Genomic DNA, 27,990 nt, shown 5'->3' with positions numbered 1-27,990 from the left:
AATCAAGGTGGGACCACCAAATTCGCCCCTGCTTTGGGGCCCAGCGTCCTAGCACACCGCCTCGTGTCTACACCCTTCGAAGAACAACCTCCTCACTAGCACATCACTCGATGTCTAGCTCTAGTACCATTTGTAACGGTCCAGGCCCATCACTAGCAAATATTGTCCTCTATGAGTTTTCCCTTTCGAGCTTTCCCTCAAGGCTTTAAAACGTGTTTGCTAGGAAGAGGTTTCCACACCCTTATATATGGTGTTTCATTCTCCTCCCCAACCGATGTGGGATATCACAATCCACTCCCCTTCATAGCCCAGCGTCCTCGCTGGAACTCGTTCCTTTCCATAATCGATGTGGGACCCCACCAAATTCACCCCCCAGAGCCAGCGTCCTGACACACCGTCTCGTGTCTACCCCCTTCGGATAACAGCCTCCTCGCTGGCACATCGCTCGGTGTCTAGCTCTAGTACCATTTGTAACAGCTTAGACCCACCGCTAGCAGATATTGTCCTCTTTGAGTTTTCTCTTTCGGGCTTTCCCTCAAAGCTTTAAAACGCGTTTGCTAAAGAGAGGTTTCCACACCCTTATAAAGGGTGTTTCGTTCTCCTACCCAACCTCCCAACCGAGGTGGGATATCACAAAACCATAATAAAATTCCTTATTCCTTTGCTGGAACAAGATCTACAAACTTATTTTCTAATTAGTTCTAAAGTTTAGATTGATTGTCTTGAGAATATTCCTGCACATAACTCATAAGTCAACTCCAAGTGGGTGGGGAGAGGAATTTCAATGGCTACCATTGTTTTCCCTCAAATATGACATCGAAAAAGTTTATAATCAATGTAATATGAAAAAGGGTTCTCTAAACAATAATGAAAATCATCTCAGTGGAGCAGCCAGAACTTACAATCAAACAAGGAAAAAGCCTACGATTCTAAACACTCTATGTTACTCTAAATAAAGATTCCAATTGTAAGATGATGAACATAACAGAAATTGCATTACCTTTTCACCAGCATCATCATAGATTTCTGTGATAAGAATTCATCCAAATGCAGATTTCTTTGGACCTCACCAAGTTCGAGTTTCGAATTTCTTTGAACGAACCTTGATGAAACCGGGCACCGGGCATGAACGCTCTCCATGTTTGATAAGAGATGCTTCCGTTTGATCTATTCTAGTGGTTCGAAGTTGAGCTTCAAAATTTACATCTTCATGAACTCTAAAAAGAAAGTTGCAATTAAGAGATATTTTCAAATACCAGAGAAGAATGCATAACCAAGAACACAAAAGCATTTGCATAGGTCAAGTGGACATACATTTCAGAAGATCATGTCACCATTGAACTAATCTGCAATGTTGGGGATGGTGGTCTTCTTCTTTTTCCTCTTGTTCTTTGGCTTCACGGCATCTTTCAGCGTCTTCTTCTCATTTTCTTCTGACAAAACTTTAGCAGCAGCAACAGGAGGTAAATTTGCCTGATCGACTTTGGCTTCTTGTTCGTCAAGCTTAGTCTCAGAGGACATCGTTTCATCGCTCACGTCCTGTTTCTTCGTTGTGGTTTGATTTCCTGCAACAAGCTATCATAAGAAAAGGCAGACTAGTTGATTGAAAGTAAGCTTATGTCCTTGTGCACAAAGAGAATGGCAGAGAATGATTTTGCAAGTTCATTTTTATAAGCAGTGAACTTCATACTACTGGATGCCATATCATCAGCATATTTGGTTTCTAAGATACGCTTGAACCCGAATAACGATGAAAACAGTAAATATATCGACATAAACTCTTCATTCTGGAAGCCTGAAAATGCATCACAGGTAGTTTCTTTTCCAAGTTGACACAGCATTGGGAGGAGGGATTCAAACCTCTGACCCTTTGGTCTAAGGCATATATCTTAAACAGATTAAACAGATGAGTTATGCTCGTGTTCGTAAAAAGTAATTAGCCAATGTGAATAAACTACGCATATTCCAACTAACCCAAATTAATATTCAATCAAAATAGATGAACCATATTCATATATATACTAACAATAATAATAATCGTAGAAGCTTAAAGCAAAACACGAATTATAATGTCACAGCGAAGTACCACGTGCAGCTAAAGTAGCTTTCAAGAAATCTGAATCAACACCTTTGGAGTATGGGTCCCTGGGAAAAAGAAAAACAACGCTGTCAGATGGCAGATGGCATGTCAGATGGCATGAAGATCGGTGTGTGATATTGTCATGCTTTCAGTATTGTACATTCACCTGATGATATTGACGACTTAATCTAATTAAGATTGCAATATCTATTCGAAGTATGAAACAATTACAAAACTTCACGGTTCACGCCTAAGATTTTCTTTTGGGGAAGAACATATTGAATAAGAGAAAATAGGTGGGTAACCATTATCAAGATAACACTTTACCAGCTTGAAGGGCCCCCAATGAAGTTCTTAGCATCTAAATCTCTCTTGTTTAATTGTCCTTGATTTGTTGATCCAACATCACTCTCAATGCTTTGACTGGCGATACTCTCTTCAGAATTCAATTTCAATCTGTCAGAAAATTCATTGATACTCTTTTGGCTATCCTTCACATTAGCCACAGCTCTACCAACATCCAAATTAACCGAAGGGTGGCGCTTAATCTTCCGCAATTGTCTAGCTGAATTGTAAGTCTCAACCTAACATAAGATTGTGGTGGAAATGAGTAAAAGGGGAGGTTCAATGTGTAATATCCACAAAATATCAGAAGAAAAATTAATTGTCTCCACCATATAGTTTAAGGAGAAATCATATAATAAATTTCCCAAAATGGACTAATGTTAATGATGGTTTTTGCATTATTCAATAAAAACACTTCAATAAAAACACAACAGCATATCTAAAATAAAGAACAAAAAAATAAGAAATAGTATAAAGACTATCTCAAACCATCAGGACATCGTTGAGGAGATGCTCGTACATCCCCCACAAAAGTAAGAATAGTATAAAGACTATCTCACACCATCTGGACATCGTGGAGGAGATGCTCGTACATCCCCCTTCCCTAGGAATGTATTATTTAGAAGGTCATCGCTACTTTGAGGAAGTCATAGATCGAGATAGACAGAGGAATCTTTAGAGGTTCATAGAAATCTTGGGAAAATGGCTTTCAATTGCCCTCACATTTCAGTGCCTCTAGGCTCTAGGTGTTCTTCTTTGGAGTGTCTAATAAGTGTTCTTTTTTTTTTTAGAGCGTCTTCTTTGGAGGTCTTATCCTTTCTTGTAAATTTGTATTAGAGTACTGTGTCAATTTGTTTTACAGTTTTCTTCAGTCTAATTTTTTTTCTGTAAATTCAAACATCCCAACAAAATGCGGCTGGCCTAAACATACAGTAAAACTGTAATTTACAAAAGGTAAAACAGGGTAAAACAGAGTACGATGCTATATCATTAAGTCATATTAAAAAACAATTAGAAAAAAGAAACTCACTGCATTTTTTATTTTAGTTGTAATATCACCAGCTTTGACACAAGCAATTCGAAGACATTGCATGATCACACTCTGAAGTACACCCTCTCCTCCTGCTTTTTGAATAGCGCAAACATCGTTATTAGCGTTAAGTGTGACGGTCATTCTCCCCCCCATAACAGCCTCTTCATAGTGTGTTGGATCTATCACCTGCACAGCACCCAAAAATTAGACAACCCTGCTAATATAACTGAACTCTTTACACAACCTATTTAAAGAATTCGAGCCTACCAGGGTGCTCTCACTACGAAAAAATGCAAAGGTTACTGCAATAGGGAGATGGTGTATGATCAACGGAAGTGGCTCCCTGACCTGTCAAATAGCAACATCCCTGTGATACATTCTAGGATATAGGCAACTAGGGCAGAAGGTAAACCCAAACACAATTATTTGTTTCACACAAAAGAAAAAACTTAAGACAAAGGATTATTGGATAAATGTGGGATTAGATCTCAAAACTAATTGACAATGAGAGCAATAACTAATGTATCTTTTAAAGATTGTGAGAGCTCTCCATTTTTCTACTGTGGGATCCTCAACATGACCCCTCAAGATGGTACCTCTTTGAGTTCACCATTCTTGGGTCGGATCCCTTTTTTTTTAACAAAATACTTGTTTGCCTTAATGGGCTCTGATACTACATCAGGTCAACATGGGGTTCCATCTAAAAACCAATTGAAAATGAGAGAAGCAAGAATGGTTACTTCTCGGTCAACCATCTGACTATGCAAATCGGTTCTTCTTGTCGAGAGAAAAACCAATCGTCTTAAAAAGTAAGAATGGTTACTTCTCTCGACAAAAAGTAACCATTCTTGCTTCTTGTCGAGAAAACCAATTGTCTTAATGTAACGACCCAGATCCACCGCTAGCAGATATTGTCCTCTTTGGGCTTGCCCTTTCGGGCTTCCCCTCAAGGCTTTAAAACGCGTCTGCTAGGGGAAGGTTTCCACACCCTTATAAAGGGTGATTTGTTCTCCTCCCCAACCAATGTGGGACATCACAATCCACCCCCCTTCGGGGCCCAGCGTCCTCGCAGGCACTCGTTCCTTTATCCAATTGATGTGGGACCGTCCCCAAATCCACCCCCCCTTGGGGCCCAGCGTCCTTACTGGCACACCGCCTCGTGTCTACCCCCCTAAGGGGAATAACAAGAAGGCCGGCACATCGTCCGGTGACTGGCTCTGATACCATTTGTAACGACCCAGATCCACCGCTAGCAGATATTGTCCTCTTTGGGCTTGCCCTTTCGGGCTTCCCCTCAAGGCTTTAAAACGCGTCTGCTAGGGGAAGGTTTCCACACCCTTATAAAGGGTGATTTGTTCTCCTCCCCAACCAATGTGGGACATCACACTTAAACTCCTTCACAGTCAACCATTTAACTTTTTCTGTTTATTGGTTCTCAAAGCTTATCAAGGGAGGAGAATCTAGTTTTGGAAAGGTAGGTGGATTGGGGAAAACGCCCTTGAGGTTAAGGGGCACCAGCTATGCAAAATATTGCCGAGTTACAAAAGTTCTTCAAAATCAAAGCTCAAAGAGAAAAATGAAAAGATGGTTGAGCTTAAGTTCAAATGATGGATGTTGTATGCTTGGGGGAAGGTGATGACAAGGTCTGTTGGTCGCTTGGGAAACGAGGAATGTTCTCCCCTAAGTCTGCCTTTTTTTAAGCTCTCGGAGTCCACCCCTATTTTGAAGTCCTCTCCCATTTCGTTAATCTGGAAATTTAGAATTCCAAAGAAAGTCGAAGTGTTTCGGTGGTCCTTGGCTTACAAAAGATTAATAACCCAAGATTCCTCCCAAGGAAGTCTATAAATCTGGCCCTTTCTCCTTCAATGCAGCCTTTTCCTTAAAAATGAAAAATCCATCTATCATATAGTTTTATTTCTGCTCGTGGTTGATCCTGTCTTTTGGATACTGTTGGTATGTCATGTTGTTTCCCTAAGCAAATAGATGGTTGATTGTTTAAAGTCCTTACTGACTGGAGGTTTTCTAAAAGAGCTCAAATTCCATTGAATTATGTAGTTAGAGCGCTCCTTCAGCAAATTCGGTTGAAAACAAACCTTCGTATGTTTAAAAAATTTGGTAGGTATGTAGAGCACACCTCTTATTAGTGGTGTATTATCGCAGGAAATTCCTTGGTAAAACTATAGTCTTCCAATGTCCATGAACATTGGAAAGCACTTCTTTAGTTTATTTGTGGGTGGGGGTTCCCTCTTCCAACCCTTAAGCTGTTTTTCCCTTCTTTCTAATGTAAACAAGTTTCTTATAAAATAATTATAATAATGGTCACGATTAGATGTGGGATCGTTGTGTTCGTATATAGAAGCATGCCTTTAAGAAAATAATGTCACATCAATTGAACAGGATGCCCTTCAAGTTAAATTCCAAGAGAATTTTGAAGAACTTACCTCAGGTGGATGAATTATCACTTCCTGACCGTCATCTCCCCCCAGTGAGCATTCAGGTCTTCGAAAAGTCGATAGAGCAGCCAAAGCAGCAATATTAGCTGCATCCACAAGGTTTCTGCTTGCAGGATTGTTAAATACCATGTATTAGCATCATTATAACAATACGCAAAATAAAATAAAATAAATATTCAAAAGCTTACCCCCCATTATCTAAAATGTGAAGATCGACTCGAACGGCCCACACAGACTTGCCTGAAACCACACAAAGTGATTCCATATCCACTGCCCTACTCTCCCTGCATTAATACCTCCAACCTTAGATTACAGTGTATAGCTTGATGTAATAGGTTACTTGCAGACTATGAAGCTAGAGAAAAGCATTGTACTCAATTTATTCTGTCTATTAAGCAACTGAATTATATATTGATGCTTAACATTAACTCCATATAACTAACGGTAACCTCCGAACTAAGCAGTGAAGAACTAACAACCTTAGTTTCCGATGTTTCGATGTACAGTTGCGCTCGATTTAGGTAGAGACATTATCAGAATATAAGATGACTTTAGTAAACTCTTTCATTGGGATTCAACAGATTGTTGAAACAATTCAGCAAATGACTAATCACGCATCAATTACGAATATGGATAAACGCATCCGATCACATCACGGATCAGAAATAAATGAATCAAACACCTTTGTTCAACCTCGGATACGCCGTTTGCACTTAAATCATGTAATAAACTAACCTCATATCACCAAAACTTGAGGTAACACAGCTTCTACTCACAATTCACACAAAGAATTCAATGCCAGCATATAGAGAAAGCAAATAAACGAACGAAAAAGAGAATTACCGCAGACCACGGTCTATTACACGTCCGAGCTCGACAGCAGACTCTCCAGGACGGCCAGGCTCAAATGAGGGATCAGCCATAGGAGAGAACTCAGTAAATATAGAAAGAGTGCCCTCATTAGGACGATCCCTATACGGTTGAACTAGCTGAGCAGTCACAAAGCCCATTGCGTGAGTCTGGCCAAGCTGCACCTCTGAAGAACCATCATCTCTGCACAAAAATTCATTCTAATCACCACCCACAAAAAATCATACCAGAAAGCGAAAACCCATAGTGAGAAACATTACTTGCCAAAGTTGATGGTGAGATTACGGTAATCAAATGGGCGACGACCATCGACCCTCAAATCCGAAAGAAGGGCTGTTTCAATGAATTTCTTCTCGTTCGCAGAGAGACGCCACGCATTGGCTAATCTCTGCTCCATTTAGTACACCCTTTTCCTGAAAATTCAAACTACAACGTCAGAAAGGTATTATATCATGTTAAATCGATAAAGAACAGCACACCACAGACTAAAACAACCCAACAATTGAAGAAACAAGTAAAAACATTTTATGGGTCTGATTTATTCAGAACTGACCGAAAATGCTGACAACCAGAGAAGCTTCTTCTAAAGACAAGAGGCTGGATGAGGGAGTATTAGCCGCAGTTGCTGCTAGTTGGGGGGCTTTTGTTTACAGAAAGAGAGCTATTTTCCTGGGTTAGAGGAAGAGATGGCCAAGAAAAGAGCTGGGGCTTCGTGTGACCGCCGGGAGAGAGGTGAGTGAGGTTCGGCCGCCACCGACGAGGGTGTTGATTTGCAGAGACGAAGAGACGAAGAGACGAAGAGACGAAGAGACGAACCTATTTTGGCTCAATGACCAAATGTTTAGGTTACAAAAATAACACATTTTTTCATCTAAACTTTTAGTTTTTTTTTTTTTTTCCTTTATTATTATTTTTTTTTTTTATTAATTCATGTCGGATGAAAGTGTCCCACATCTGTTAATTTAGAAAATGGTCATGGGTTTATAATCAAATAATACATTCTCCATTGGTATGAAGCCTTTTGGAGGAGCTCAAACTAGACAATATCATACTATTGTGAAGAGTTGTATTCATCTAACATGGTATCAAAGTCCTCGAACACATTCTCGAAAAGTTACAAGAGAAGACTCCAAGGAGTCGAGCCTCGATTAAGTGTTGGTGTCCCGAATCTTTTGGGGAAGCCCAATGAAAGTGTCCAAATATTAATACATTAATAATCAACGTCAATATAACTCGATAGTTAAAACGCCTTAACCCAACATACCCTGATAGTTAAAACGTCTTGACCCAATAGTTAAAACGCCTTAACTCAACATAACTCGATAGCTAAAACGTCCCTACTAAAAGAGAAAAAAAAAAATGAAATGACTAGGATATCTCATGAGTCTGGCCTTCAAGAACTTATAAGCAAATCAGACAAATGTTGTTTGGGCTCATGCAGTGTCTATCACTACTCACATAGAACATTGCTTTCTTCTGCTGATTGTAAGCTGTAACTAGAAAAATTTACACCACTCATCTTCCCATTGTCAGTCCTAATGCACATAAACTAAGAGTACACATGAAAGAAAAGATGGTACTACTTGGTAACTACTGTGTTTTTCTCGCTCGAAACTCCGTTTTCAGGTTGGTTGTCGAAGCCATGGTAAGGTACATCGACCATGGGTTGGGGTGAAGGACGACCCTGAAAGTCCTCGGGAAAGGATTCGAAATCTGGGCCGAAGTTGAACTTGACTACACAATTTGGTTGATTAGGAAGAGTGTACATGGAGGCTGCAGGATAGTAGCGACCTCCGTTCAGATCCGTGAACGCAACCCCTTGGCATACTCCGTTTTTGAAGAACGAAATCTCGCTTCCTGCATAATGAATGTCGGACGCATCATGTAACTTCATAAGGGAGATAAGAGAATGAAAAATGTAAGGCAAAATGCAACAGATTTATGGGGGATCTATATCGAGTTCCTGAATCTCAGTTCATCGCTATATAACCAACATGACAGTTGACTCATACTGTTCATACTCAAACACCCACCTCGCATCCCTGCAGTTGTATATTTACACGGCTTGTAACAACTCAAGTCCACCACTAGCAGATATTGTCTTCTTTGGGTTTTCCCTTCCGGACTTCCCCTCAAGGTTTTAAATGCATAGGCTAGGGAGAGGTTTCAACACCCTTATAAAAAATGTTTCATTCCCTTCTCTAACCGATGTGGGATCTCGCAATCCACCCCCCTTCAAGACCCAACGTCCTCGCTGGCACACCGCCCAATGTTTGGCTTGTATATCATTTGTAACAGCTCAAGCCCACCGCTAGCAAATATTGGGCTTTCCCTTTCGGACTTCCCCTCAAAGTTTTAAAACGTGTCTGCTAGGGAGAGGTTTCCACACCCTTATAAAGAATGTTTCGTTCCCCTCTCCAACCGATGTGGGATCTCAGAATCCACCCCCCTTCGGGGCCCAGAGTCCTTGTTGGACTCGTTCCTCTCGTCAATCGATGTGGGGTCTCACAATCCAGCCCGAAAGGGAAACCCCAAAAAGGATAGTATCTACTAGCGGTGGGTTTGAGCTATTACATTGCTTTTCATGAGCTATCTCCGTCCTTCACTACCCTCTTGACCCACTTCTTTGGAGCATGGCTTGAGTTTTATCACGTACTAAACAAACACAACCAATCACAGACAATAAAAACTAAAGAAAAAGAACCTTTCTCCTCAAATGCAACACCATAGGTAGTGCCCAAATTCGTAAAGAATCATCCAACTATGTTAGTGTCAAAATTACTCAAATTTCGATGAAAACACGACCAGATGCATAATCCTAGAGGAGCCTTAGTTTAAAATGAATGTCACTAAAGTAGCAAGCAACTTCAAGTAAAATAACAATAATAACAAAAGCTATAATTTCATGATTGACCAATTGCAGCGCAAGAGCAGCCTACTTCGGGGACAGAAATTGGCTGAAACCGGGAGGAGAACGAAACACCCTTTATAAGGGTGTGGAGACCTCTCTCAAGCGAACGTATTTTAAAAACCTTGAGGGGAAGACCGAAAGAAAAGCCCAAAGAGAACAATATATGCTAAAGGTGAGCCTGGGCTGTCACAAATGGTATCAGAGCCAGACACCGGGCAATGTGCAAGCAAGGAGGCTAAGCCCCGAAGGGGAGTGGACATGAGGCAATGTGCCCGCGTCCCACATCAATTGGAGAAAGGAACGAGTACCAGCGAGGATGCTGGGCTCCGAAGGGGGGTGGATTATGGAATCCCACATAGGTTGGGGAGGAGAAAGAATCATCCTTTATAAGGATGTGAAAACCTCTCCGTAGCAGACGCGTTTTAAAAAACTTGAAGGAAAGCCCGAAAGGGAAAACCCAAAAAGGACAATATCTACTAGCGGTTGGCTTGGGCTATTACATCTAGCCTCATGTAGGGACAAAACTTTGTTCTTTCTCATCACTTGTTTCACAGGGCAGCACGACTAGCTAACACTAGGAAGTCCTAAAACAGTCTAAATATTAAGAACACAACACTTTTTCTAACTCCAACTATCGAATCGAAAATTGAAAAGGAATTGGCATATCAAAAGCACAAGTTAAGAGGCAATGAACTATTATAAAACACTCAGAACGCAGTTTCAATGTTTTCAATGGAGCTTGCATGAACATACAGCAGAACCTCAACAACTTCAATTGAAAGAAAAATGAACATAGAATGCATCAGTTGTCAGCATTTAGTAAAGCAATCAACATACCAGGAACTACTTTAGGCGGCTCCTCTTTCCCTTCAGGAGCACAAATGTACCTCTGCCCCTTATACCAAACAAAGTGTGGCGGCTTGGGCGCATATAAAGCCCCATCAGGCAAATTGATATAGAAACCAATGATATCACCTTCCTTATACCCCTCCTCTCCATATTTCTCCCTTAAAGCCTTATGCACCTTACTTCCATCAATATCTCTGTACCCAAAGCTATTCCCGTCGTACCCGACCGGAGCCTGCAAGTCCCCTTTCTCCGTCGACCATCCGAGCCGAGTATGTCCAGTCTCCCCCAAGCTCACCACCTTGATTTCAAAATACCACGCCCCTTCCTCCACCCCTCTAGTGGCCCTCACCATTCTATACCCCTTTGTACTACCAGCACTCATTCTGTCATCACTCAATTCAACTTTCTCCGCCTTATAAACCTTTGACAAACATATTTGCATATCGGAATTGTCATCCCCTTTATCAGGGAACCTCGGAACTGGAGTGATCAAGACAGGATCCTCAGTTGGTGCATTGTGATTGTTATTAGCTTTGTTCTTCTTTTTCCCCTTCCGAGTCGACTTCGTAACCCAAACATTATTGTTCTTCTTCTTCGATTTCTTCGGATTCAAAGCCGTTGCCGCCTGTGCAGCATTACCACTAGCCGAACCATTGTTCTTAGCAGTATCCGATTCAAGCAATGGCGATTTCTCCTCCTCCACAGGCTGATTAAGCGAAGACAATTGCTTCCGCTTCTTCGTAGGTGGGTTTTCGTCATCGTCGTCGTCGTTCCCAGGTGACTTCGCTAATTTAGCCGATTTCTCAGTGTCATCAGAAGCCGGTTCCTCTTCGGAGATTTCATCAGAAGCATCAGGTGGGTCTTGTCTGGTACCATCCTGGGGCTCTGTTGAGGAGCCGCTAACATTCGCATCCATTGGTGGTTCAGGAAGCTCCGGTGGGTCGATTTCAGCGGCGGGAACGGACTCGTCTTCTTCATCGTCTTCATCTCTGTAAGTGGAACGGAGGGAATCCATGAGAACAAGCTCCAGTAGGGTTTGAAAATTGGGCAGTAGTGTTGAAGAAGAAGAGTGATGGGCTGATTACATACGTAAACCTTGAGAATTTCAGTGGGAATTTGGAGGAACCATGAGAGAGTCCGATGGAGAAAGGATTTGGACTTGATGAGTCTGAACCAGGTAGGGCTGAGGAACTGAAATGGACAAAGTTTTGGGTACTTAGCTCAAGTCTCCCTCTCTTCGAAAATTCAAAATTATTCTAAAATGGTCTTTAAATGTGGTTTTGATTTTTTTTTTTTTTTTTTTTTTAATAAAATTTGTTAAAAATAAATAAATAAAACGAGGAATTACCAGCGCTAAATTAATAAAATTATAAATTACTGCTTAAACTGACTCTATCAGATATTGTCAGTTTTAACTCATCATATAATAAAAATCATAAAAAAAAAACAATTATTACTATTTAAACTCTCCTAGTAAATAAATAGTGTCACCTTGAATCCATTACGTAATAAAAACCACAAAAAATAACATTTATTACTGTTTAAACTCACTGTTAGCAAATATTACAGTTTGAACCCATTACATAAGAAGAAAAAAAAAATAATAACAGTTATTACTGCTTAAACTCACTGCTGGCAAATATTGTCAGCTTGAAACCATTACATAATAAAAACCACAAAAAAGGTAATAGTTATTACTGCTTAAACTCACTGCTAGAAGATATTGTCAGCTTGAACCCATTACATAATAAAAACCACAAAAAAGTAATAGTCATTACTGCTTAAACTCACTACTAGCAGATATTGTCAGCTTGAACCCATTACATAATAAAAACCACAAAAAATAATCGTTATTACTGCTTAAACTCACTTCTTGCTAGCAGATATTGTCAGCTTGAACCCATTACATAATAAAAACCACAAAAAAATAACAGTTATTACTGCTTAAATTCACCGCTAGCCGATACTGTCAGCTTGAACTCATTATATAATAAAACGTTCGGTTAGAAAAAGGTCTCCAGACCCTTGTGACAAGTGATAAGGCAACCCTAATCCTCAGCCCAACGATCCAAACTTTTGTTGAAGCAAGAACAAGTAATTAACACCTTCTTATACGAAATTTGGATCAACCAAGAGATAAGGCTAGAATTAGGTTACCTCTTATGATCGAAGATCTACAAGATTTGGAAACCTTGTTCTAGATTGAGTCACTCCACAATCGAACTTGATCAAGGCTTGATTGAATGACTCGTATGCAATTGTACCTTGAAACTAAGAAATGGCAAATATGATGCTCGGATTTCTAAGGGAAACATCTCAATTTGAGATATGAATTACATTCATCCACGAATATGAATTTTACATAACATATTGTGGGTATTTATAGTCTCCCGACAAAAGATGTTTGTGGACGGAATTTATTCGAGATGTTTGTGGACGAGATTTATTCCCGATCCCCCCTTTAATCTCCACAAAGAATAAGTCAAATTGATCATTTGATTTTTACATCATTTATGAAATTAAACATAGTTTTTTTTAACAAATGTTGATGGCTTGAATGGCTAATGCGACTGCGACAGTTTTGAAATCAACTGAGCTCTCCGCTCCGCGCGTAGGTTTGAATTCTGTTGTTGATATATTTTTTTTAATGTTCATGACATTTTTTGAATCTTCTTGTCAATAGGTTCATTCGAAACACGGTGATTCTTATCAACAAGTTTCCACTCTCCAGCCCATATAGGATCTCACAGTTAGTAAAAGAGTCAATCAAAGATTGAAAATTGCAAGCAATAAATAGGAAAATGCTCGTATCTGGAAGACTGGATGAGCAACGAGGATTTTCGACAAACGGTAGAGGCATTCATAACACGACAAGAATTGATCAATGAATATTCGATTCCCCAATGGCCCACGTTCTTCGAAGAAAAAATTTGTAAATAGAACGGAGTACTGAACTTTTTAGAAGATGAAAAAGGAGGCGAGGAAGTATGGAAATAAAAAACGGTGGAGATTCTAAAGGAATTGAGAAACAACGTCTCATAAATCGAACGGTTTCAATTCGAGTAAATGATTAGAAATACTTTTACGAAGTTAAAAAGATTAGAAATGTTTATTTAATCTACACGGGTTTGTTCTTGACGAGGTGGGATGTGAGATCCCACATCAGCTAGAGAGGGAACGAAGCATTCCTTGCAAAGGTGTAAAAACTTCCCCTAACCGATACGTTTTAAAATCATGAGATTGATGGTTTTAGGTAAGAATCCAAAGCGGACAATATCTATTAGCGGTTAGTTTTGACGGTTACAAATGAGACAATGTACGGACGAATAAAAGACCAAATCAGACAATATCTATTGAAAAAGACGGTTTTTCATTTGTTTTAACAACTTTGTAATTATGGATCAGTTTTTTTTAATATAAAAATAAAATAAAGAAGAAATTATAGACAGCTTAGGTTCATAAATAGCTTATTATAATGGATATTCAATGTTTATTTATTTAATAAGGTGAAAAGGGACTAAATAATTGGTTAATTATTAAAAAAAATTGAAGTTTGAAATTTATATGACATAATAAATTAATAAATTTTGGGCACAATTATTTAAAATAATATAATTTAATTGGTTAGACATATCGTTAAGTTGACGAAAATAATAATTTTTAAATAAATAACATAATTTAACTGGTTAGACACGGCGTAAAGTTGACAAAAATACTAATTCTTAAATAGACTAATGATAGACGTGTATGAAAACGAATAAAATCTTTTATCGATTTAAAAATATATTTAATGGTCATTTACCGTATATATTCCATGGAATGTGTACTTTTAGAATATCTTTTTATATGATGTCTAATTACTAAAGTTAATAAAAAAATAATTAATACTTAAAAAGCTAAGGTCGGATAATAAATAAATAAATAAGTAATAATTCTATATATTTTTTTTTCTCATAGCTATATTTTTAAAAATAAAATTTTCATAATCACCGAAAGTCTCGTGTTTGAGCTCCAACTTAAGCAACGTTTAAGACAGTTGTCAACTAAGCATGAACTCAACAAGACTATCAAAATCGACTGGAGTACACACATGCAACTAGGGCAATACTAGGTGTTGAATATCGAAAATGGTAGGGCAACACCTGTCATCCTGTAATGACTCGTTCTCGATATTCGAAATTTGGATTTGATATTTGATAGCACTGACATTTCCATACATTACTTGGAGTATTATCATGTTACTTAGTTTCCGTTTCTAAAAGTAAAGACTATCCCCACAGACCAATATAAGTTCTTCCGACGTATTTTGTCATCACTCACATGCATTTTAGGAAATTTTTCCAGAAGTCACGTTACAAAGAATTACTTTAAGCAAATCACGCTTAACCATTAAGTTCATATTATTAAGCCACCTAAAAGGAAGGTACACCTCGTTGATATAGGAAGTAACTTTCGTTAACGTTTTTTTAGTCATCCTATCTTTAGGTCCACTTTCATTCGGATGTGGTATCAGTTATTTCTGTACCCTTACTTTACCTGGGTGTCACATACCCATTTTGTGTGTACAGATAGTGAACTAATCATTTTCAAAGCCTAAACGATGTCATCCAAGATCCCACATCGATTGGAGAGGGAAATGAAGCATTTCTTACAAGGGTGTGGAAAACTCTCCCTAGCATACGTGTTCTAAAACCCTGAAGCTGACAACGATACGAAACGAGCCAAAATGAACAATATCTGCTAACGGTGGGCTTAAGCTGTTACAAATGGTATTAGAGTCAGACACTGAACAGTGTGCCAGTAAGGACGCGGAGTCTATAAAGAGGGTGGATTGTGAGATTCCACATCGGTTGAATAGAGGAACGAATAATTCCAAATAAGGGTGTGGAAACCTTTCCTTAACAGGCGTGTTTTAAAACCGTGAAGCTAAGAACGATACCTAACGAGCCAAAACGGACAAAGTGAAGTTCTTCAAATGCTCCCGAACCTTTCATTCCCAAAATCTACCTAACCACACAAATACAAAATGAAGGATAGCAAAATTACCAACTTTGTATGTCCTGAAGAAGGCATTTTACAAACTCACAGGGGTATTATCGTCATTTCACCTATGTAGTTGGTTGGTTACACAAACTTCAGTTTCCCATTAGCGCCCTTTCTTCTTCTTCTTCTAGCTCGTCTCAATTGCCACGCGTTCTTCCATGGCCCAATCACCTCGCTTCCTCTCTCTCTCTCTCTAGCTTCTGTAAACTTCTTTCCCTCTCTCCCTTAATGTTCTTCTGGATCAGGTGGGTGTTCCCTAAATTCAACTGAAATTTCACATTTCAATCGAATGCTCCTCCTGCCGCCGCTACCGCCGCCGCCAATTTCAAGCGGTTGCGGTTGTGGGAGAGCTTAACGAGCGGGTTGGGATTGGGATTGGGATTGGGATTTATTCTTCCTTCTTCTTTTCCCTCTGTACGCATCCATGTCTCCCGTCAAGTTAATTTCTTCTGTAATCTCTCTCTCCCTCTCTCCATTTACCGTTCTTGTTGTTCTTGTTCTTATGATCTTGATTCATGAATCGACTCCATGTCTCGATTGGGGTTTTTGATCTGTTCATTATGTTTTCTGGGATTTTTGGCGGTTCTTGTGTTAGTTTGAGGATGTGATGCACTGTTTGATTCCTTTACCATTTGGGGTATCTTTAGGTTCAATATTCGTGCCAAGCTCCTGGGAAATCGTGTCAAGTGTTGATTAATTGGGTATTATGGAGAATTTGGAATCGGTCTGTTTGATGTGATAATGATATTGATGGATTGATCGAGTGGGACGAGATGATTTTGCAGTATAATAACTTTTTTCATTGAGAACTTTTTGTTCTTTTTCTAAGATTCCCACGTTTTCTTTGAACAGTGGAGGAACTTTCTCTGTTTCTTAATTGTTTAGAGTGTTTCTCGTGTTATTTAGTTTTCTTTGGCCAACTAAACTGCTGTTGATACAGGGAGAAGGAAACTTTTCTAGCACGATGGCGGAGAACGGTTTTTCGAATGCAACTTCCCTGTTGAACTCTGAGAAGGCGGTCCAGGAGCTTCTTCAACGGTCGCCATTAATGGAGACTGATGAGCATCTTATTGAGTTTTCAGAGGCTTTGAGAAGTATGTGTATCACAGTTTTGTTTCATATGTTCTACTGATTCATTTGTGTTTGCTATTGAATATGAGTTGGTTAAGATATACTGCTTAGAATGTTTCTTTAATCTTTAGCTGTTGCAAAAGCATTAAGAAGGGCAGCTGAAGGAAAGGCTGCTGCACAAGCTGAGGCGGCTGAATGGAAGCGCAAATTTGAACTGGAGAGGACAAGGAATCTTCAACTTGAACATAAAGGTTTTTCTTATAGGATTTGTTGTGTTATTTGGAATGTATTTGTTGATGTTTTCTTGCTTAGTGTTAAGAAAGTATCTGTAATGGTCAAGCCCACTGCTAGCAGATATTGTCTTTAACCTTTCGGGCTTCCTCTTAAGGTTTTTAAAATGCGTCCGCTAAGGAGAGATTTTCACGCTTTCCCTTTTGGGTTTCCCCTTAAGGTTTTTAAAACGCGTCTGCTAAGGAGAGGTTTCCACACCCTTATAAAGAAGGTTTTTAAAACGCGTATGCTAAGGAGAGGTTTCCACACTCTTATAAAGAAGGTTTCTAAAACGCGTTTGCTAAGGAGAGGTTTCCACATCCTTATAAAGAAGGTTTCTAAAACGCGTCTGCTAAGGAGAGGTTTCCACACCCTTATAAAAAATGCTTCGTTCTCCTCCCTAACCGATGTGGGATCTCATAATCCACCCCCCTTCGGGCCCAGCGTCCTCGTTGGCACTCGTTCCATTCTCCAATCAATGTGGGACCCCCAATCCACCCCCTTTCAGGGCCCAGCGTCCTCGCTGGCACTTGTTCCCTTCTCCAATCAATGTGGGACCCCCCAATCCACCTTCCTTCAGGGCCCAGCGTCCTTGCGGCACACCGCCTCGTGTCCACTTCTCCCCAATCAATGTTGGATCTCATAATCCACCCCCCCTTCGGGGCTCAACGTCCTCGTTGGCACTTATTCCTTCTTTAATCGATGTGGGACCTCCAACCCACCCCCTTCGGGGCCCAACGTCCTTGCTGGCACACCGCCTCGTGTCCATCTCCTTCGGGGTTTAGCCTCATTGCTGGCACATCGCCTGGTGTCTGGCTCTGATACCATTTGTAATGGCCTAGGTCTACTGTTAGCAGATATTGTCCTCTTTGGGTTTTCCCTTTCGGGCTTCCCCTCAAGGTTTTTAAAATGCGTCTACTAGGGAGAGGTTTCCACACCCTTATAAAGAATACTTTGTTCTCCTCTCCAACCGATGTGGGATCTCACAGTATCAATATAATGCTTATAAATGCCTTAGATGTTTTAAGGTGCAGATCTTTTATATTTCGTTCAAGAAAGCTGGATGAGCTTCATCCCAGTTTTCTTCAGTTCGATGTCGAAATGGTTTTTGTTTCAGATTGTGATGAAGTAGGACCCATTTCTTTCAAATTTAAGAGGTTCTTGACTCATTGGACATTTCACCTTTAATTAAATAAATTCTCTCCAATTTCTATCCAACTAACGACATTAACTTTCGTCAAATGAACATTGCTTCCTTTTCCCAAAGATATGACTTTTGGGCAAAGTAGATTCAATATGACATCACTAATGTTCAAATCAAAATGTAATTTGGAGAAATGTCATTCAAATATCACATAGAACATGTGCAAAAGGCATATTAACTGTACTGTGTGTAAATGATTAAAAGTAGAGCCCTTTTTTGTTGTTCTCTTCCTTAAAACTACTTATACTTATGCATTATAGGGCAGCCACCTGCAGAACGCAACGGTTATGATAGTAAGAGATCAAACAATCTAACCCCGCAAGCCACCGAGCAATCAGATTGGTGTTGTGGATCAAATGGAATATGTTCTCATGAAGTTCTTCAAGATGGGGACGTCGATTCTGTTTCTCAAAAGGGGTCCGGAAAATATACTCGAAAGGTATTTGAGTATCTGCGTACCTGTTCTTATCATGGTTGTTTTTTGTGTCATACATATCTCTGCTGCTTCTTTCTGGTTATAGAGATGGCTTTGATATTTCATTAGTTATTTTTATTGCCAAATTTCCAATAAGAAGATGAAGAAACTAATTACATATTTCTACAATTGTTAATCCCATATGAGTTTGCAATTACAGGCACCATTTGAACTTTCATGGGGCTGTGATAGCGAGCATAGTGATCGACACAAGCACGATGTCGTCTCCTTTGAAAAAGGAAACATAACAACTGCAGAGCGTAGCAGTAGACAGGTTTGATTCTACTGAACATAGACCGACACATTGTGATGGCTTTCACAAATTACATGTCAATAACATAGAATTCTTAGTTTGTTCGTTTTTTTTACTTTTTTAATCTCTACCTAATATTTTATTTGATTTTCGGATATTTCAACCAAGTCCACTCTTGAAGAACATTTTCATTGCAGATCTTTTTGAAGTGGGAATCTCAACCTCAGACTGTGCTTATATTGACAAAACCAAACTCAATATCAGTTCGAATTCTTTGTTTTGAGATGATCAGGTGTGTATGCCTCTTTTCATTTTACGGGAGCAAATAAGTAAAAATCATCATGCATTTCAAGGATAAGTATGGCAATAATGATGTTGAAAACCGGGAAACGGGGAACGTTTGATCCCTTTTTGTGTAGATCGAAGTTTTTATGCGTCATAACAAGAGTATCAACTTAATGCAAAAAGAATGCTATATTTTCCTTATTCCCATTTTCTATTCCTCCTAGATGGTTGAGAGAGCATAAAGGTCTTCACATTTACGTTGAACCACGTGTCAAAAACGAGCTTCTGACTGAGTCGGACTACTACAATTTTGTCCAGACATGGAAAGATGGTGAGTATGAAAGGTTGCTATTATTCTGACTACATCTGTCACTCTGTTTGCAATGTTTATTTAATCAAGGATGGACCTCGATTTCATATTTGAGCTTTGATTTATATGGCAACCATTTATGGTTTCTGCAACTACTTATTTAATAGCATCCTTGTTTACTCGATCGACCCCTCTTTTCTATCTCTCGACAGACGAGGAAATTATGCTTCTGCACTCGAAAGTTGATCTTGTGGTTACTCTTGGTGGAGATGGAACAGTGCTCTGGGTATGTTGAACAATTTCACTTTCAGGAGTATCTTCTTATTGTTATAGACATTATAACTGGCATTCAATTTCATGTCTGACTGTCAAGTTTATTAGGGAATAGTTGGAACAAATTTGTTCAAAGTATGGTCGTGTCTACATATCAAGATGTTTATTAACAACCATGAACTGATGCTTTCATTAGCCATCTTCGCCTAATATAAAAACTCCGGTGATACCGCCTTACATATTTGACTGAGAAGGATGTTATCCCTTTGTAAGATCCCACATCGGTTGGAGAGGGGAACAAAGCATCGCTTATAAGGGTGTGGGAACCTTTCCCTAGCAGACGTGTTTTAAAACCTAGAGGGGAAGTCCGGAAGGGAAAGCCCAAAGAGGACGATATCTGCTAGCGGTGGGCTTGGACTGTTACAAATGGTATCAAAGCCAGACACCGGGCGGTGTGCCAGTGAGGACACTGGGCCCCCAAGGGGGTGGATTGTGAAATCCCACATTGGTTGGAGAGGAGAACGAAGCATTGCTTATAAGAGTGTGGAACCTCTTCCTAGTAGACGCGTTTTAAAACTTTGAGGGGAAGTCTGGAAGGAAAAACCCAAAATGGACAACATCCGCTAGCGGTGGGATTGAGCTTGGGCTGTTACAACCTTGTTTATAAACACCCCCAAATGAGGAGTACAATTAGCTTGTTAAGTCTTGCTACTTTTGTTGTTAACTATGCCCTTAACGATTAATGATATCGTGGAACTATTCTTACAAATGACATTTAGTGTTTTTGTTGGTAAGAGTCATGACTTCCTTATTAGATGATTTTATGACTTCTTGAGTTCTATACTTTGAAGATCTTTTCTGGATTAATTTGGCACTTGATTGCAGGCAGCATCAATGTTTAAAGGACCAGTTCCTCCACTTGTTCCGTTTTCTTTAGGGTCTCTGGGTTTTATGACTCCTTTTCGTATCCTTCGGTTCCGAGGAAGTATTATTTACCGTAGAAATTAATTTATTGTTACGAACCGGAATGGAATTGATTTGCTTCCCAAAGACCTGTATGATAGTTTCTTTTATGTTTAAAAGTTATTCTTAAAGTAACATATTACACCACGACGTTTATGTTCGTTCATCGCTGAAAAGTTTCTTTAACACGCTCCAGACAGTGAGCATTACAGAGAATGTTTGGATTCAGTTCTAAAGGGTCCAATTAGTATCACATTGCGACACCGACTGCAGTGCCATGTTATTCGAGATGCAGCAAGAAACGAATATGAAACCGAAGAACCGATACTCGTGCTGAATGAGGTTACAATTGATCGTGGAATGTCGTCATACCTTACGAATCTGGAATGTTATTGTGACCGTTCCTTTGTAACTTGTGTCCAAGGGGATGGTCTGATTCTATCAACTACTTCTGGCAGCACAGCGTACTCATTGGCTGCTGGAGGATCAATGGTTCATCCTCAGGTATGTTCCTTTGGTTGGCTGGTTTTGAGTTTTAGTTTTATCTTGGTAAGTATGACATTTCTTAAACGCTACTGCGACATTCACAGGTTCCCGGCATTCTATTTACTCCGATATGTCCGCACTCCCTGTCTTTTCGACCCTTGATATTTCCCGAATACGTAACGATACGCATACATGTACCTTTCAATAGCAGGGGGCATGCATGGGCATCTTTTGATGGGAAGGGCAGGAAGGAATTGGGTGCAGGAGATGCACTTGTATGCAGCATGGCACCTTGGCCAGTGCCTACAGCGTGCCAGGTCGACTCGACAAACGACTTCTTGCACAGCATTCATGATGGCCTTCACTGGAATCTAAGAAAGAAGCAGTCTTCCGATGGACCTCGAGACACATGACCGAATCAGGTAGCTTCTTTAACTCCCCGATTCTGCCTCGAAAACGAATAGATGTAGTAAGGGGAAAAAAGGAGAAATAAAATCACTGAATAACAGTAGTTTTCTTCCGTAGTATTTATGGTTTAAGCTCAAGGCTCAAGCTGATGTGAGCCCATATCCTAATAAGTTGTATTATAGAATTAGTGCTGACAAGTTTTTGAATAATAAGGAATAGCTCATTTTAATCTTACTGTGTTCTTAGTATCTATGATTAGTATGTCTCTAAGAAATGTGTTGATATGATTTTGCTTTGTGTCGTGGTCATGCTTGTTCAAGGTGTGTTGCATGTGACTGCGTGTTGGATGTTTGATTATACTTGTCCAGGGCGTACCGCCCATGACTGCATGTCCGTTCCAAACCCCTTTTTACTTGCTTACAAGGTCTTTACTATTCTTGTTATGTCGGGGTGTATTAACCGTTCACCAAAATCATGTTTATACTCACCATGGTTAAAATGCCCTAAAATGTACTATATAGGGGAATGTGATTAGTTGTCAATTATTTCTGTCCGAGTTATACGCTATCATATCTGTAGTTATTGCTTATTTGGTTTTAACTTATAACATTGCTTTCTTTCAAATTGTTTTCAACTAATTTCCTCGTTCACATTTTATAAATTTTTTTCTCTCAAACATGATTCAAGACTCGATCATACATCAAGATTGTTTGCAAAGCTCGATTTTCACATGTCTGACTTATTTGTTGTGTTAGAATAAGTGTGTCACACAATCGTTGTCTTGCTACCATCAAAGTGCGATTGTGACACTTTGCACACTCCTAATGCATATAACGACCATACTTCATTAGATAGAGTGTCACTCAACCATCTTAAAGATTGATGATTAGATCTTCTACTCAGTCAATGAGTACTTGTCGATCAAGAGAGTCGAGTCGAGGATGAAATATTATATGTTATTCATAAATCTAAAATCTATTCCTACTTCATATCATTTGAAAAAAGAATGACTGCAAATATTACGGCTTAGACTAGGTTATACCATATTGTTCTTTGTTCTTGAGGTGAGAGTGATTCATTTACGTAACCCTCATTGGAACGTCTCAGGATACATTTGTAAACAAATCAATTTTAAACGTACGAGACTAAATAGGTATAAATTCAAACAAACTAATGTTGAATTATTTGAATTATTAGGTAGAGAGAGAAAACTTGAAAAAAAAAAGTCCATTTTCAACTTGTGGAGGAAGGTTTGTAGAAAGAAAAAATGAATAAAGAAATATAATGTCACATCCCTTTTCTCTTTTTGATTAATTTATGCTTCATTTCCTTAAGATTCTTTGTTTTAGATATGGTGAAAAGATTTGAAGTATCTTTCCACGAACTTATTCTCATTGGAATTATTTGTACCCACATAATTGAACCCTGATGTCATCATGGTGATGTATATATCTTCGGAATCCCATATTATTTTTCGTCTTACTCTAATATCATTTGTCACTTCTTAAGGGCCCAACGTTCTGCTGTCACGTCACCCAGTGTCTAGTTCTAATACCATTTGTAACAGGGGTCAACGTTCTCATTGGTATACAACCTGGTGTCTGGCTCTAATACCATTTGTCACCTCTTAGAGGGGCCTAGTGTCCTTGCTGGCACACAGCTCGATGTCTGTCTCTAATACCATTTGTCACCTCCTAGGGGGGCCTAGTGTCCTTGCTGGCACGCAGCTCAGTGTCTGACTCTAATACCATTGGGGCCAGTGTCCTTACTGGCATACAACCCGATGTCTAGCTCTAATACCATTTGTAAGAGGTGCCTAACATCCTCACTGGCACGCAACTCGGTGTCTAACTCTAATACCATTTGCAACAGGGGTCAGCGTCTTCATTGGCACACAACTCGGTGTCTGGCTCTAATACTATTTGTCACCTTTTAGGGGCCCAGCAAACTCGTTGACACAATACCTAGTGCCTGTCTCTAATACCATTTGTCACCTCCTAGGGGGCAATGTCCTTGCTAACACACAACCCGATGTCTAACTCTAATACAATTTGTAAGAGGTGCCTAACATCCTCACTGGCACGCAACCCAGTGTTCAGCTCTAATACCATTTGTAACAGGGGTCAGCGTCCTCATTGACACACAACCCGGTGTCTAGCTCTAATACCATTTGTCACCTCCTAGGGGGCCCAACAAACTCGTTGACACAATACCCAGTGTCTAACTCTAATACCATTTGTAACCGTCAAAGTCACCCCTAGCAAATACTACCCATTTTCGCTCATTGCGTATCATCATCAGCCTCACAATTTTAAAACACGTCTACTTAGAAGAGGTTTCCACACCCTTATAAGAAAATGTTCTGTTCCCCTCTCCGACTGACGTGGGATCTCACATTTTCTCTCTAAATTTCTATCTATCCCTCAGTTATGTTCATACATCGTATCTTATATTATTAGTATCAATCTCATATGATTAATATTCATTAAAATAGTGTTCAAATATGTCACAATAAGAACATTCTAGATTGGATCACATATTTAGGTTATTATCATCACTATTATCCAATCTAAGAACCCTACAAAGCCCTTTCCTTTTTCCATGAAATAGACAACTCCACCAATCAAATACCAAACCTTCCTCCCCAAGTTCATATCACAATACAATTTTTAAAGTCCTCTCTCAATCCTCAATCATTCAAACACTCCTATAAAGCTACCCTCATCTTAATTCATCAAACATTCCCAAAAAAAAAAATGTCACTCTTTTTCAGGTCATGCAGCTCCAAATTCATCGACGATCATTCGTTAGAAGACGAAGAATACGTCGAAAAAGGCAACAACTTAGTGAAATGGACGATGCCAAACGTTCCAATCCACAAACTCTACGAACATCAAACAACAAAAAAACTCTTCACGTTTTCTACTAAGATCGATCGTTCTATCAGAATCACCGAGGGTCAAATCAGCTTCGGAAATGGTGGAGGAAGCTTCAAATTGTATAAACAAGCTCCTTCAAGCTATGGTCAGAAGGGAAAATTCTATAGCGTTATGAACATAGGACTTGTTCAAATTGGTGTCAAAACCATTACAAGAAAAATCCCTTCAAACGCTTCTATAATTTTATGTGTTCGTGATAATAGAATTGAAAAAGTTGAAGATTCAATCATAGCTATGGTTGAATCCAAATTAGGAGATGGCCCATTTTACTTTAATGTTTTTCCAAACATGAATTTTTCTTTGTTTGAAGCTTCATTGATCATGAATGTTTTGAGTGTTCATGTTTTGGTCAAAGGGTTTGATCAGCTGGCAGAAGGGAGTGAGCCAATTGTGGTGTCATGTAGAACATGTTACAAGTTGAATCAAACCAAGTTTGGACCAGAGGCTTTGCTTGAGAGTCCTGTTGGGAAAACTGTGTTTTTTCAGACACAGATTGTTGGGAAGTTGAATGGTGGTGGTGGTGGTGGTGGTGGTGGTGGTGATGTTGTTCAGAAGGTGACTCAATGGGATCAAGTTCAGCTGCCTTCTAATTGGCCTCCTCAGCTGCATATACCCAGGTTTCCCAATGTGTTCAAGAGAGTTAATGGTTGAATGAATGTCTTGTCTAGTGTGATGAGGAAAGTTGTCTTGTTTTTTTTTTTAAGGTTGTTCTTGTTTGGGATGTTTTAATGTTGTATGTGTGTTTTTAGGATGATTTTGTATAGAAAAAGGGTAATAATGTCTTTTTTTTATTAATGTATTGTCAGTGAGTAATAGTTCGGTGATAATTGATATATATTCAGTAATTTGAGTTCTCGTGTTTCTACTTGTTTGTATTAAAAAAAACTTCATTTAAATTTACTGAGGCAAATAAAGATTACTTCTCGCACGTAGCTTTCTCACCCTGTGTGGACGGAGCTTACAGAGAAACCCTTAAGTTTTCGGGGTAAAGGATTCTCGAAGATGATTACCTCTAGTACCTAGCTGTCTCACCCTCTGTGGACGAAGCTTACGGAGAAACCCTTAAGTTTTCTAGACATTTGATTCTCGAAGAAGATTACCTCTAACATTTAGTTTTCTCATCCTCTGTGGACGAAGCTTACAGAGAAACCCTTAAGTTTTCGGGGTAATGGATTCTCAAAGATGATTACCTCTAGTACCTAGCTGTCTCACCCTCTGTGGACGAAGCTTACGAAGAAACCCTTAAGTTTTCGGGACATTTGATTCTCGAAGAAGATTACCTCTAACATTTAGATTTCTCACCCTCTGTGGACGAATCTTGTAGAGAAACTCTCAAATTTTCAGAGCAATGGATTCTCGAGGATGATTACCTCTAGTACCTAGCTGTCTCACCCTCTATGGACGAAGCTTACGGAGAAACCCTTAAGTTTTCTAGACATTTTATTCTCGAAGAAGATTACCTCTAACATCTAGCTTTCTCATCCTTTGTGGACGAACCTTACAGAAAACCCTTAAGTTTTCGGGGTAATGATTCTCGAAGATGATTACCTCTAGCACCTAACTTTCCACCTTAGGTGGACGAACCTTATAGAGAAACCCTTAAGTTTTCGGGACAATGGATTCTCGAAGATGATTACCTCTAGCACCTAGCTTTCTCACCTTCTGTGGACGAACCTTACGGAGAAACCTTTAAATTTTCGGGACATTGGATTCTTGAATTTTATTTTTTGAAATCATTCTATTTTTAATCCATCTAATTCTATCCATTGACCATAATATCATTATTGGAAGTGGCCATTGAATTCAAAGTGGGTAGGTTCGTGGAAATTCATACCATCTTTTTACACCAATCTCAAGAAAAAGGAACAAAAATGTAAAGCAAAAAAAGCTAAAAAGAGATTCTTTTTGTGACATTTCTTTATTACATTGTCCACTTTCTTTTTATTATTCTACACGACCATGATTGACCAAATAGTAAAATAAGGCATGGGTCCTATGCCAACCCTTCATCCACACGGTTTCTTTTTATTATTCTACACGACCATGATTGACCAAATAGTAAAATAAGGCATGGGTCCTATGCCAACCCTTCATCCACACGGTCGTCGGGTCCTATGCCAACCCTTCGTCCACACGGTCGTCGGACCAACCAAAGAGATTAAAAATAGGATCACGGTTGCTTATAGATACTATGAGAAAATTCTTGATCTATATTTTTTTTTTGTTGAGCGTCATAATGTATTTAAGTTCAATAAAAACGAGACATAATTAAATCAGACTTTTAAAAAGATACCCACCATAAAAAAAAAATGTCAATTGATTTAATCTTTTTTGAGTTTTAATATTTATAGTTCATAAACGTATTTAATCGGTAATCGATTTATGTTACTTGAGTAAAAAATTTGTTAAATCTTAATAATATTTTATACGACCCGGACTAAATGGTAGAGTATAGAAACTAAATCGTTACAATTGTGAAGTATGAGAACTAAATTGTTAATAATATCTACGATCATAATACTTCAATCTTATTAAGTAATCAAAAGTATGAATGTCTATGAGGTGGAGACGAAGATGGATTAAGTATACTTCTAACAGGATGCCGAGTCGGTCCGGCCGGTTCGGTGGTCAATTTTCGGAGAGATGAACTTCATCCTACATGGTAACTCTTTGATCCAAAACACTCTTATTTGAACTCTCAAAATCAGCCTGGAAAAAGACTGTTTCCATTTGGAGTGTTCTGAAGCAAAGCTCATGTATCGATCATAACAATGTTCTTGGAACCATGAGGGAGGAACTCAAAGTCTCTAACTTTAGCATGAGGGCCAGGTAGAAACTCTAGAATGTTATGAAAGACATTTTAGTGAAAAGGGGTCATCTCGAGATGAGACTCAAATAAAATCGGAAGAAATTCAACAATAGAAGAGAGTGGAGCAAACTGCACATATTTGGTCAAGCGTTGACGTGTCTAAACATCCAAGTGATACTGATGTTGGTGAGAAAGAAGTGACTCAACAAATCGAACCCAATGAAAAAGAAACGACACCTCAAACAACTTACACAGTTAGAAAACCAAATCTAAAGTACGCCAACACAATTATTATAAAGGACGAAGTTAAAATAGTCAGAACATCACAAAACGTCTGTTAAACTCATTTCTTGAAAGTGAGTTTACAAAATAAAGATCTTGTCATATGGTTGATTTGGAACCTCAACTTCTCCAGTTAGGATTGGAAAGGAATAGTACTCAAAAAAGAGAGTTAAGATCTTGCTAATAAGGATGTTCGTTTGTAGGGTTGGATTGGGGTTGGACATTTTCTAGATTCAATCCAATGGTTCAGGTCGTAAATTTTTTAACTCAAATCGTTTGTTGAGTTATTCTTTTTTAGCTCTAGGAACCAAACATTACTTAGATATCAACAGTGTCATTTCAACTGACCAGCTACACAGATCAGATCACAACAACAGC

The 27,990-nt window shown here is 39.1% G+C and overlaps 3 protein-coding genes across 5 annotated transcripts; 1 reads left to right on the top strand and 2 right to left on the bottom strand.

The window, feature by feature from the left end:
* Nucleotides 1-811: 811 nt before the first annotated feature.
* LOC111780656 (exosome complex component RRP45A) lies at nucleotides 812-7,598 on the bottom strand. The gene is made up of 11 exons (XM_023661121.2): nucleotides 7,335-7,598; nucleotides 7,042-7,194; nucleotides 6,755-6,964; nucleotides 6,100-6,195; nucleotides 5,900-6,014; nucleotides 3,726-3,806; nucleotides 3,456-3,644; nucleotides 2,408-2,664; nucleotides 2,087-2,145; nucleotides 1,315-1,565; nucleotides 812-1,217 (listed from the first exon to the last, which is right to left on the bottom strand). The coding sequence occupies exons 2-10, from the start codon at nucleotides 7,176-7,178 to the stop codon at nucleotides 1,342-1,344; spliced, it is 1,368 nt and encodes a 455-aa protein (XP_023516889.2). The 5' UTR covers nucleotides 7,179-7,194; nucleotides 7,335-7,598; the 3' UTR covers nucleotides 812-1,217; nucleotides 1,315-1,341.
* Nucleotides 7,599-8,138: 540 nt separating this feature from the next.
* Nucleotides 8,139-11,778, bottom strand: LOC111780654 (protein TRAUCO). The gene is made up of 2 exons (XM_023661120.2): nucleotides 10,530-11,778; nucleotides 8,139-8,638 (listed from the first exon to the last, which is right to left on the bottom strand). Exons 1-2 carry the CDS (start codon nucleotides 11,554-11,556, stop codon nucleotides 8,361-8,363), a joined length of 1,305 nt encoding a protein of 434 aa, XP_023516888.1. The 5' UTR covers nucleotides 11,557-11,778; the 3' UTR covers nucleotides 8,139-8,360.
* A 3,911-nt stretch (nucleotides 11,779-15,689) lies between these two features.
* On the top strand, nucleotides 15,690-21,816 carry LOC111780653 (NAD(H) kinase 1). Of its 3 annotated transcripts, XM_023661119.2 has the most exons (12): nucleotides 15,705-16,035; nucleotides 16,232-16,368; nucleotides 16,525-16,678; nucleotides 16,787-16,906; nucleotides 18,390-18,568; nucleotides 18,765-18,878; nucleotides 19,055-19,149; nucleotides 19,367-19,473; nucleotides 19,665-19,738; nucleotides 20,611-20,689; nucleotides 20,885-21,192; nucleotides 21,279-21,816. In XM_023661119.2, exons 3-12 carry the CDS (start codon nucleotides 16,549-16,551, stop codon nucleotides 21,585-21,587), a joined length of 1,515 nt encoding a protein of 504 aa, XP_023516887.2. In that variant the 5' UTR covers nucleotides 15,705-16,035; nucleotides 16,232-16,368; nucleotides 16,525-16,548; the 3' UTR covers nucleotides 21,588-21,816. The 3 variants fall into 3 exon arrangements, with proteins under 3 accessions (XP_023516886.2, XP_023516887.2, XP_023516885.2); XM_023661118.2 differs by lacking the exon at nucleotides 16,232-16,368 and having other exon boundaries at nucleotides 15,690-15,829; XM_023661117.2 differs by lacking the exon at nucleotides 16,232-16,368.
* The last annotated feature ends 6,174 nt before the right edge of the window (nucleotides 21,817-27,990 follow it).

Source organism: Cucurbita pepo, chromosome 18 (assembly GCF_057944985.1).
Source record: "Cucurbita pepo subsp. pepo isolate OVF chromosome 18, ASM5794498v1, whole genome shotgun sequence".
NCBI classification, from domain to species: domain Eukaryota; kingdom Viridiplantae; phylum Streptophyta; class Magnoliopsida; order Cucurbitales; family Cucurbitaceae; genus Cucurbita; species Cucurbita pepo.
Note: the sequence above shows the minus strand (reverse complement) of the source record. Positions and strands in the feature narration are given on the sequence as shown.

Bases quoted from the DNA above. Each gene is read 5' to 3' on its own strand.
- LOC111780653 (XM_023661117.2), top strand. From the start codon at position 16,009: ATGTCTCCCGTCAAGTTAATTTCTTCT. The intron at 16,036-16,524 runs GTAATCTCTCTC...CTGTTGATACAG, and splicing joins CCGTCAAGTTAATTTCTTCT to GGAGAAGGAAACTTTTCTAG. The intron at 18,879-19,054 runs GTTTGATTCTAC...TTTTCATTGCAG, and splicing joins CAGAGCGTAGCAGTAGACAG to ATCTTTTTGAAGTGGGAATC.
- LOC111780654 (XM_023661120.2), bottom strand. From the start codon at position 11,556: ATGGATTCCCTCCGTTCCACTTACAGAGATGAAGACGATGAAGAAGAC. The intron at 8,639-10,529 runs GTATGTTGATTG...TTCATTATGCAG, and splicing joins GCCGCCTAAAGTAGTTCCTG to GAAGCGAGATTTCGTTCTTC.
- LOC111780656 (XM_023661121.2), bottom strand. From the start codon at position 7,178: ATGGAGCAGAGATTAGCCAATGCGTGGCGTCTCTCTGCGAACGAGAAG. The intron at 3,807-5,899 runs GTAAGTTCTTCA...GCTATTTGACAG, and splicing joins TGATAATTCATCCACCTGAG to GTCAGGGAGCCACTTCCGTT. The intron at 2,665-3,455 runs GTGAGTTTCTTT...ATCTTATGTTAG, and splicing joins CAACTAAAATAAAAAATGCA to GTTGAGACTTACAATTCAGC.